Below are 11,924 nucleotides of genomic sequence, written 5' to 3'. Positions count from 1 at the left end.
CTACTACTACTACTACTACTATTTAGCGTTTCTATAGCGCTACAAGGTGTACGCAGCGCTGCACAAACATAGAAGAAAGACAGTCCCTGCTCAAAGAGCTTACAATCTAATAGACAAAAAATAAATAAAGTAAGCAAATCCCCTCCGATGTTGCTAGGCTCGGGGGGGTGGGGGTGGGGGGGTGGGGAGTGTTTGAGGAAAGAAGAGTCTCAGGGACAGTCGTTTTGGTAGGATATGTAAAAACAAAAACAAACCCCAAGCTGCCGTGTGGCGACTCAGCAGCAGCACGAGGTCGTGGAGCCGTTTTTGTTTGTAATCTGATGATTAGGGGAGCGGCCGCTCCACCCTTGCACCCCACCTAGCTAAGCCACTGGGTGGGTGGGGCTTATGACGCGTGACGCCAACTCCATTAATCCGCGCGCCTCGCGTCGGGTTCTGTCTCTTTACTCGAAAGTTGGAATCAGGTCGGAATTGCTGTCATGCCTTCGGCCGCGAGTCTTCAGAAAGGTGAGGGGGTGGTGGTGGTAGCCTGAGAGCCCGTTTCATTCATGCTCCTTGTGCTCGAGCCTGCTCTGTTACTGAGGCTACAAATAAGTGTAACAGCACGCATAAATGAACTAATTGGCTGCTAAGAATGACAGTATTCCTTTTAGCATTTCCTATTGTTAGAATGTTACGCCAGGCTCAAACTATCAACAGAGGGCTATGCAAATATAGCTAACCCCGTAAACTTTAAAGCAGCAGTAGCCGTAACAATTGGCGTGTGAAACTTTAATTGACCTGGGAGAGAAATATTGACGCGTGGCCTCGTGCGAGGAAGAAAATGAAGTAAGATAGGCAAAAACTAAGTACCTCTTCGGTTTAAATGGCCAGCAAAGAGCATAAAGAGTGATGGACACGTAACGTTGGCTGTCTTTGAGGGGGGGGGGGGGGTCTGTGTTTATCCTCATCTGGCTGTCTACGGGGGGGGGGGGGGGGGTGTAGGCGCTGACTTCTTTAAAACGATTCGTGTGCTAAACGCAGCAAAAATGCCAGATCATTACAGTAAAGGCGTTCACATACTATTGCAGTCACTCTGCCGTATCATTATGTTTGGTTTGGTCTCGGCCGGTTTCCCCGGTTAACTGTGTTGGGTACTTATCTGGTAACCTTTAGGGGTCTTGGGAGTTGCTGCCGGAGGAAGGAGCCTGCTGAACACGTTCTGCCACTTTTTTGATATTACTTTGTAGTCTCTGTGTGTAGCCGGAGTCGTAACCATCCCTCCTATTTTGGGGCTGCCCAGAGGCGGACTAGGGGGGGAAATGGACGTAAATATAGTGCCTCTGTTACCGTATGGCTCCAGATAAAGGAGGACAGATTGAGCCAGTCTGGGTTTTACATCTATTGCTTTCAATGGAAGCAAATCCCAGACTGGATCAATGCGTCCTCCTTTTTCTGGAGCCATATGGTAACCTGTTCCTCTTCTTTGCTGCTGCTTCTATCAAGCAGCACCGAGACTTTTCGTGCATGCTCAGTCCTAGGGGCTGAAGAACCTGCCAGATGGAGGGTAGTTCACTCCTATCACTAAGATCATATATGGAGAATCCCCTAACTAGATGAATAATCTCATCGACCTCCCAACCAGAAATAGATCGTCTTCTCGTGCTTACCTCAATTTACACCTTCCCAACTGCAAAGGTATTAAATACAAGACCTCCTTTGCATCCAGTTTCCCCTTTAGGGCAGCCAGCTTTGGAACGCTCTGCCAAGATCCATCCGAACAATCAACGACCCATCTACCATTCAGAAAAATGTTGAAGACCCATCTCTTCAAGAAAGCTTACCCTAATGACCCAATTTAACTTTTTAAACCCACCCACATGATTCCTGCCCCAACATACCTTTGACCATGTCTCACAATCTCCTTATGCTCATTCCTCAATCTCTTCCTACTCCTTACCCCTCCCAATCTCTTCTCCTTTTGCTCATCCTATCTTTGTTACCTTTCCATGCTCCCACTACTACTATGTTTACTACAACTTGTAACATTCTCCTTCAACACTTTGTAATTCTATTTGCTATGCAAGCCGCATTGAACCTGCTATGTGTGGGAAAGCGCGGGGTACAAATGTAATTAATAATCCTGTTCCCCTTTACACATGGAACTTCTATCCATAGGGATGCCAAGATGTGTGTTTGTGTCCTGCAGAAATTTGTCTATTTAAGGCCCTTATTAAGTATGCTACCTCCTCCAGCAATTCAATCCACCCTATCACTGTGATATAATTTGTACCCTGGTATGACAGTGTCCCATTGGTGATGTTCCACCAGGTCTCATAGATGTCTATTATCTATCTTTTCATGTAGTGCAATATATTCTAACTCTCCCATCTGATTTGTTAGGCATCTGGCATTTGCTTACAGACTTTTCAAACAATATTTGTTCCTATTCAGCAGTTAAAGGTGATAGTTTGCAATCTTGAAAATCTGGCTGCTCTTAAAGGATCAAGGAGGAACGTACCAGGTGGCAAACTCTAACATATCAACTCCCCCCCCCCCCCCCAAAAAAAAAAAAAACCTACATTTTTTTTTTAATTAGTGAGAGAGGATACAGTGGCATCAGAAGTTCATAAGAAAAAAGCTAGGATACCGCTTATCGCCCCAGCTATTTCAGATCAAAGCTTTATGGTTTTGTCATCAATCACTTGCCAAGGTATCTAATTCTGTACTTTATTGCAAATGTTACAAAAACAAATAAAACTGAAAATGAAGTGATTACTTACATATAACTACATAAGTAATGCCATACTGGGACAGACCAAAGGTCCATCAAGCCCAGCATGCTGTCTCCAACAGTGGCCAATCCAAGTCACAAGTACCTGGCAAGATCCCAAAACAGTACAATACATTTTATGCTGCTTATCCTAGAAATAAGCAGTGGATTTTCTCCAAGCCCATTTTAATAATGGTTTATGGATTTTCCTATAGGAAGCCATCCAAACCCTTTTTTAAACCCCACTAAGCTAACCACTTTTACTACATTCTCTGGCAACGAATTCGAGTTTAATTACACAAGTGAAGAAATATTTCCTCTTGATTCATTTTAAATTTACTGTTATCTTAATTGTGCAGTGTGCACTCCATGCATCCTGTGCTCTCCCCACAGGTTCAAAATGCCATGCATCTTCAAACACGCTGCTTTAAAAGGCACGTCAGATGTGCCGATCATATGCAAAGTGGCTATGGAAAAAGACAAAAAAAGACAGCATAAGACCAATAAGCTGATGTTGGTCATTTCAGTTACGGGTGCAATAACTTGTAACTTTTTGCTTAATAAATCATTTTGTTTGCATATGACACGTGATATCGTGCTATTATGCTAACATGTTTTATGTTTCATTTTGAAGGTATAGCGTTCTGGTGCAGGCTGAGGGTCACTTTACTGTTATCTGTTTTTTTTTTTTTTTGTCCACATGACTAATTTGCATGTATCTCACAAATGGCACACAATGTTCAATTAAATTAAGCAGGAGACTGCAATGAGGACTAAATCTCTTCACTCCCGCTATGTTGATTATATTACCAGTCTTATACTGTATTCAACAAGTAATTAGGCATACTTAAATGTCAAACACAAAAATGATTTTCTGTTTTTGGTGACCTCAGCGGTGCCTCTTGCCTATGAAACCTCTTTAGGAAGATTATTAGCACACCTCCTCATCGGTTCACCCGATTGAGCAAACTTGTACGTAATCCTTTAAAGTGCTATTCAATACTCATCTTAAATAATGTCGGACTGGGGGCACTATGACCGACATGCACGTTTCGCCTCCCCAGGCTGTCTCAAGGACTGTCCCCTAAAAAGAATACAGCAATACATGAGAGTAATCCTTCACTATTCTCAAACAAAGCAAACCATTCTAAAGCTCTTACCCAAAGCCGTCTCTAGCGCCAGCTCAGCATATGCTTATGGGAAAATCCCCGCTAAGATGGCGACAGCATCTTACGATCAAACTTAAATAGTACTTCCTAAATCTGATAGTCATATTTTTCAGCGCACCTTAGTAAAAAGACACCCTAATCTCCAGGGATAGGACCTGTTCCCTGAGTGGTAGGAGCTCTTTGCACTGAGTACACACATGCAACCTCTTACCAAGTGGGAGATAATCAGAGTTGTCACTCGGTGCAAAAACCTGGATAGCCTCCTATCTCACTGCTGCCTGCATCTTGGTAATTTTCTTAAGTTGCTAATGGAGTTGGAATGTGTACACTAAAGTCCCCTAAGATTGTTAGTTATATGCTAGGCTATGCTAATAGGCTGTTGTTATTTTAATGTTACTAGGTTCTCTATGGATCTAAGTAGACTGTATTTCTATGAACTAATTAGTGGCTGATAGATGTCCTAATTAAGTTTGTAACCTAGTTGGTTCAAAGGCCTATAAATCTGAGATTAGGCTAGGGGTGGGTGGGAACTGAAGTCTACACTGAGGCTTTCTGTGCCTATTAGCTGTGCTGTATACTGATACTATAGTAGCTGTAAAATAGCCCCCTTAAATGCTAGTCTGGAACTGATCTCTCACTCTGGAAGTCTTTAGTCTTCTCAAACTGTTGTTTTGGCTGGAGTTAGTCCCTCAGTGGGAGGAAAAGGTTTGTGAATTCTGGTAAAGTGGGCACTTGGGGAACTTTAAGTTTACCCCTGCTCTGGATCAGTCATGGCAGGATGAGAACTTCAAAATATTCTACCTAAAGTTTACGCCTTATGGAATTATGCACAAAACATTTTAAAATTCTGTGCACAATATTCTAAAATTTTGCATAAGTGTACAAATATACTATGCAGCATTTTATTTTTGCACAGAATTCCCCCATCATACAGGCTACCTCTCCTCAGGCGCCAGCCTCTCCAGTTCCCAGCTGCACAGGTGGGATATAGGCAGGGGTCTCACTTAAGACTAAAACTCTGTAAATGGAAACTTGAGCACTATCCTATAAACGGCTCCCCGAGTTGGGTGCTGTTTATAGAATACTGCTTAGTGCCAGGATCTGTGCTCAGTTTTGGGCATGAGAATTTACTCCCACTGAAACCCGGTATAAATCCTTGTGCCTAATTTAGACACAAATATACCATATTCTGTAACACTGCATGCTAATTCTGGGAATGCCTATGATCCACTCATGGCCCTACTGTGGCCCTGCCCCTTTCTAGGTCCGCACGGAAAATGTGTATGCATCTTTATAAAATCCCGACTAGGAAGCTATGCATGTAGATTCTAATTTGCCAATTAACACCAGGAATACACAATTGGTGCTAATTGTCTCATTCAATTGTGCATGGAAATTTGCACGTGTAATTTTGAGTGTCATATATAGAATTTGGGGGTTAATGTGCATAACTTACAGTATTAGTTACATGCATCCCTTCTGTATTTAGGTGCCTGCACTTAGGGCCTGTTTACTAAGCCATGCTAGCGTGTGATAACCATTAGCGTGTCCTAACTCTGTAGGCGTGCACAATATTCCTATGGGTGCCTACACAGCGTGTTCTAATTTTGTGCACGTGCACCTTAGTAAACGGGGCCCTTAATGTTAGTTCTAGGCCTGGTGTAATACACAGACACCTAAATTTGGGGTGCACCCATACCCGGTCACACTAGTATTCTATAACAGAACCTGGGCGCCTGGATTTATTATAGAAAGACACCTATCACATGGGCTTGGGGCATCTAAATGGAAGCACCCACTTAAAAGACTGGCAGGGGGATGATCAGAAGCAAACACCGGCGCTAGAGGCTGTTAGCGCCATATTAGCGCCGGTGTTTGCTAACACCCCATGATCAGAGCCCTCAAGCGCGTGAAACAACGTGCTTGAGGGCTCTTAATGCAACTAGCATGCAAATGCATGCTAAACACAGCTAAACATATTCATCCCCAATGATCGGCGGCCAGTGTGCCAAAGATTGGGTCGCTGGCCGTGGCAAACCCTATGCCAGCTCTGAGCTGGCGTTAGGGTTTGCAGATCATTGGGGAGGAATGGTGAGCCCTGTCCATTATGCATTTGCATGCTAGCAGGCCCCCATTCCCCCCAACAACAAACCTGCCAGCGACGGGGGGTGGAGGTCCACTGGACCTCCGGTTCCCCCCCCCAATTCCACCAGCAAAAGGTCCCTGGTGACCAACCAACCCCCCTCCCAGCGACAGGGGGGCTGGAGGGCTGCTGGACCTCCGGTCCCCTCCCCCCCAGGTTCAGGGAGGGCTGGAGATCTGGTGGGTCTCCAGCCCCCCCTAGTCCCCCAGCAAGGGGTCCCTGGTGGTCCAGTCCCCCCTACCTTGTGTGTTGGAGGAGGGAGGGTAGCCTGCCTCTCTCCTCTTCCTGCGACGCCGCAAAATGGTGGCGCCCAGCCCTCCCAGTGTATCCTGGGATGTGCTGGGTGGGGCTATACACCATATAAAGGAGGTATAGCATAGCAGAGTCCATAGGAATAGAATGGGCCCTGCTGCAGATAACTCGAGCTTACCTTTAGTAAAATACCCCCTGTGTGAGTCTTTGAATACTGAATAGCCTTCCAGGCCTTACCCAAGCCCAGCCGAAGACTGTAAGCCACATTCACCTTTAGGTGGTATATGGCATCTGAGCAGGCTTTTCAAATGTTTCTTGAATCCAGGAGCCAAGCTTATCTTGTGGGAATTCATGGATCAAATGCCAGGATAAGTGTTTAAGCACTAGTTGTGGCATTTAAAGTGTCTATATTTAGTGTTTTTGTTACATTTGTACCCCGCGCTTTCCCACTCATGATAGGCTCAATGCGGCTTACATGGGGCAATGGAGGGTTAAGTGACTTGCCCAGAGTCACAAGGAGCTGCCTGTGCCTGAGATGGAAATCAAACTCAGTTCCCCAGGACCAAAGTCCACCACCCTAACCACTAGGCCACTCCTCCACTGTTGCTACTATTTGAGATTCTACATGGCATGTTGCTATTCCACTAGCAACATTCCATGTAGAAGTCGGCCCTTGCAGATCACCAATGTGGCTGCACAGCAGGGGCGTATCTGAACTGCGGCGGTAGGGGGGGCCAGGGCCAGAGAGGGGGGGCACATTATAGCCCCCCCCCCGCCGCCATTGCCGATCCCCCTCCCCCCAGCCGCTGCCATTGCTAACCCTCCCCCTCCGTTGCTCGCCTACCTTCGCTGGCGGGGGACCCCAACCCCCGCCAGCCGAGGTCCGCGTCCTCCTGCCGCTGCCGGCTGCCTTTGGTCCTTTCATTCTTCCATTGAAGCTGGCGCCGACGAAAAAGTTTCTTTTGAATCTGACGTCGCTGCACGTTGCACGTTGTACGTGCAGGACGTCAGACTCAGAAACAATTTCTGAGTCTGACGTCCTGCACGTACAACGTGCAGCGACGTCAGACTCAAAAGAAACTTTCGTCGGCGCCAGCTTCAATGGAAGAATTAAAGGACCAAAGGCAGCCGGCAGCGGCAGGAGGACGCGGACCTCGGCTGGCGGGGGTTGGGGTCCCCCGCCAGCGAAGGTAGGCGAGCAACGGAGGGGGAGGGTTGGCAGCGGTAGGGGGGTCCAGGGCGAAATCTGCGGGGGCCCAGGCCCCTGAGGCCCCACGCAGATACGCCCCTGCTGCACAGGCTTCTGTTTCTGTGAGTCTTGACGTCCTGCAGGACGTCAGACTCACAGAAACAGAAGCCTGCGCAGCCTTCTACATGGAATGTTGCTAGTGGAATAGCAACATTCCATGTAGAATCTCCAATAGTAGCAACATTCCATGTAGAATCTCCAATAGTATATTTTATTTTTGTTACATTTGTACCCCGCGCTTTCCCACTCATGGCAGGCTCAATGCAGTGGGCAATGGAGGGTTAAGTGACTTCCCCAGAGTCACAAGGAGCTGCTTGTGCCGGGAATTGAACTCAGTTCCTCAGGACCAAAGTCCACCACCCTAACCACTAGGCCACTCCTCCACCTTTCCAGGGGTCACTGTGGTTTACATTCTAGGTGAGACAAAAGCAGATAGTTTGAGGTATAAGAAACATTAGAGACCATTGGTGTAATGCACGAGACGAAAACCATTAAAGGAAAGGATAATGGATGGTACTAGGAAGTATCGGTGCTGTCTGGTACTGACAGTATTGATGATATTCAACTGCTATTCACATAGCTATGTAGGTAAGATTAATGCAAGATTAGTGTCTCAACTAATCATCCAGTTTTTCACAGAGCAGCTGAATATCAGATTATCTGTAGAGTTAGGCAGAATGCCCATTCTCTACTCTGGCACTGTACAAATAATGGAATTCTAAGAATTGTTAGTAGCATTAGCTGTACACTGCTACTAAATATTCATGGATAGGTCTTGAGTAGTGGCTGCTATCCAGATAACAGCTGACTGCCTAATATTCAAAAGTACTTATCACCGCTGAGGAGGCAAGGGATTCTTAGGGAGGTGAGGGTTCTCTCTCCAAGGTGTGCCCCAGCTACTAAAGCTGTATTCCCATGTTGGAGAAGGAGGAGGAGAAAGCAATGCCTTTGAGAGTGGTGGGATATTTAGGGCAAAACACTGGGGCGATTTCTAGGTCTCATAGCAATTTATGGATCCATGCATCTTCCCCTCCCCCCTCCCCACGTCTTTAATGATGGTTTTACTTTTATTGTAAGCCCAACTTTAGGGAAATGTTTACACATTTCAGAATTTGCTTAATGAGTAGCAGGATGGTTTACGCATACTTAAAATGCTTGCACTATTTTTTTCAGGGAGTGCTGCTCCAGGCCCTGTTCCTGCAGGACTAATTCGTATCTACAGCATGAGATTTTGTCCCTTTGCACACAAAACACGCCTTGTCTTGGAAGCCAAAGGAATCAAGTAAGATAAAGAAGCCGTGTTGCACCATTTTGCAAGACTGTAGCATCTTTGAATAGAAAGAGTAACACCGAAGCAGGGTAGATCTAGTTTCTTTGTGTATAGTAGATAGCATAATATAGATAAGTTGGGTGTTGTAGCTCTTCAGAAATATTTTTATGGTATGTACTGAATCTTTTTTTTTTTTTTTTTTAACTGATTCTTCCGTTTTCATAACGGATTTCCCAATAAGAAGTCCATGAACTGTGCTGGGAAATGTCAGACTAACATTTTGAGCCTAGTTTGAAGGTTAAAAATGTAATTTATTGTAGTGGCGTAGCCAGATGTGGGGGGGGGGGGGGGGGGGGGCACATTTTAGTCTGCCGCTCCCCCTCACCTCCTCGCCGTTTCCCTGGGCCTCACTGCCTCGTCACTCCCCCCCCCCCAAAAAAAAAACCCAAATACCTTTGCTGACGGGGGTACCCAACCCTCGCCAGCTGAAGCCTTCTGCGCCGGTCTCTGGTGCAGCCGCGTTTGCTGCCTTGCTCTTCTTGCTCGTCCTCTGCATGTTCCTTTATGTGAAACTGAGCATGCTCAGTTTCACTTAAAGGAACGTGCAAAGGACGTCAGGAGGAAGAGAGCACAGGGCAGGGAACGTGTCGCGCCGGAGACCGGTGCTGAAGAAGGCTTCGGCTGGCGGGGGTTGGGGACCCCCACCAGCAAAACCAGGGGCCTGGATGAAATTTGCAGGGGCCCAGGCTCCCGTGGCCCCATGTAGCTACGCCCCTGATTTTATGGTAACTTTTCAATGGAGTCTGTTCTTTAGGACCAAGGATACCAGAACTTCATGGCTTGGTGTTCACACTGGAGAGAATTCAATTCACAGTTCTCATACTCAGGCACTGAAAAATTCAGCACTAAGCCCTGTTCTAAAAAGGCATTTAGCTTGATTCTCACGCTGGACTTGTGCTTTCTGAAACCTGGTGTAAATGCTGGCACCCAAGTTAAGCGTGTTTGGGCAGTATTCTGTAATTCTGTGTGCAACTTTAGGGAATGCCCTTAACACGCCCATGGCCACAGCCCCCTTTTGAGATACGCACCATGGGGCTTAGTCACTGGCCCTTATAGAATAGTGCATCCAAACGTGTGTACCAATTAACATCCACAATTGGTTGGTAGCACCCGATTATTGATTTCAGAGCTCATTATCCAATTTGCGCAGTTTGGTAGAGGCCAACCAAAACAGAGTCAGCAGCCAAAATTTTGCTGTTTGGTTTTGCTTGATACCAAACCCAAATGAAAATGGTATCTTCTCTTCCCTCCCCTCCTGGGCTGCCAGCACTAACCCCTCACCTCCTGTAGGTATCCAGAGGTACTTAGCTGTCAGAACACTACTAAATAGCAATTGATCTGAACTCATGTCTAGGGGATGCGTACCTCTTTGTCCCAATGACTAGCTAGTTGCTGGAACAATGCCACAGATGGAATATATATTATTAAGTAAAGAAATATCCTATATAATCTCACCTCCAACGTTCTGAAGCTGCCTGGGACCCTGGCTTCCGCCGTGGTCTGCTAGGTGCTGTAGATAAACTGAAGTCATGAATCCCACTGATTGGCTGCGCAGGAGGTGGTCTGCTAGGCAGGCTAGACCGCACTGACGTCAGTGACAGCTGATTCCAAGGCAAGGGGAGGAGTAGGGAAACACGTGGAACCGCGTGTTTCCCTACTCCTCCCCCTGCCTGGCAATCAGCTGTCAGTATGCCGCTCCCTACCACTTCGGAGCAAGTGGCAGGGAGCGGGGCAACAGACCCCCCACCCGACGAACATCAACACCCCGTGTCCCCTCACGCACCTCCCACCGAGTTCCACACTCTGCCCTCCCTCCGATTTCAACACCCCCCCCCCCCCCCACCTGCCGCCGTCGTTGAGTACCTTTGCTGACGGAGGACCTCAACCCCCGACAGCCGAAGTCCTGTTCTGGCCTTTGCTGCGTTCCTTAATGATCTGTTCAAGTTCCTGAACGTGCGTCTGATGTCGGACGCATGCACAGAAACTTGAACAGAAGATCATTGAGGAAGCAATGCTGCGAAAGCCAGAACACGACTTCGGCTGACGGGGGTTGGGCGTCCCCCCATCAGAACAGGTATTCGGCGGCGGGGGACGGTTTTCGGTGAGAAGGGGGGTCGACAGGGTCACAGAAGGGGGGTACAGGGGTCTGTAACACGGAGGGAGGGCAGAGTCTGGAGCTCGGTGGGAGGGGCGTGAGGGGGCTTTGAACTGGGTGGGTGGCAGGCCAGGGAGGCTGAGAGGGGACAGAGCGACACTGTGAGGGAGGGTGGGGGATTGCCTTGCTAGCGCCCGTTTCCTTGCCTTAAACTGGCCTTTTTTACTAGTGTGTATGTATATATATATATATATATATATATATATATATATATATATATATATAAATAAATAGTTCTGAAGCAAAATGCCAAGCAAAATATAAAATAACTTGCTATTAAAATAGATTTATCATCCAAAATATAAAGGAATATGATTATCTTAATGGACTAACTAAATGAGTGATTACACAACCAATCACAATAGTGATTATTATGAGAAGTTACACCACACGTTTTATGGAAAATACCATTAGCAGCTAAATTCAAAGACCATAAGTCATGACGTAACCCATCTGTCACAGACAAAGCAAAGAACTAATGATCCCCAAGACCATAGGTAGTAAATCCTGGTGTCTCACCCTGCAGTCTGTGGCAGACTTCCAATGGTAAAGAAGCGGATTCCTCTTCGTAGACTCAAGGTGAAGTCCCGGCGAGTCTCTCAGTCCAGGAATAAAGTCTGAGATCTGTATTCTGGACACAGATTACACGGTCATAAGTAAGGCCGTAAACTGTAGCTGAGCGAACCTTGTGAATTTGTTACAAAGTATGCAGTTCACTGGTGTTTAGGAAAATCAGTCTCTGGCTATTCACGAGCCTTCTATCCACCTGCAAGTCTTCCGGTCCCAGTGGTGTGCTGGAGCTGGCTCGCAAGAGCTGGTTGTTAAATTTTGTACAGACTTGCGAGCCGGTTGTTCCTGAGGGCGAGCCGGCTCT

General features: G+C 46.8%; 1 protein-coding gene across 1 annotated transcript in view; it reads left to right on the top strand.

Annotated features, from left to right (window-relative positions):
- The first annotated feature begins 403 nt into the window (after positions 1-403).
- Positions 404-11,924, top strand: part of LOC115469972 (glutathione S-transferase omega-1-like) — a 34,734-nt gene continuing 23,213 nt past the window's right edge. The window contains exons 1-2 of the mRNA XM_030202782.1: positions 404-507; positions 8,739-8,847. Coding sequence (XP_030058642.1) covers positions 480-507; positions 8,739-8,847 — 137 coding nt within the window. The 5' untranslated portion in view covers positions 404-479. The remainder of the gene's footprint in view (positions 508-8,738; positions 8,848-11,924) is intronic.

This window comes from Microcaecilia unicolor, chromosome 5 (assembly GCF_901765095.1).
Source record: "Microcaecilia unicolor chromosome 5, aMicUni1.1, whole genome shotgun sequence".
Lineage (NCBI taxonomy): Eukaryota > Metazoa > Chordata > Amphibia > Gymnophiona > Siphonopidae > Microcaecilia > Microcaecilia unicolor.
This window is presented reverse-complemented; position numbering and strand designations above follow the sequence as displayed.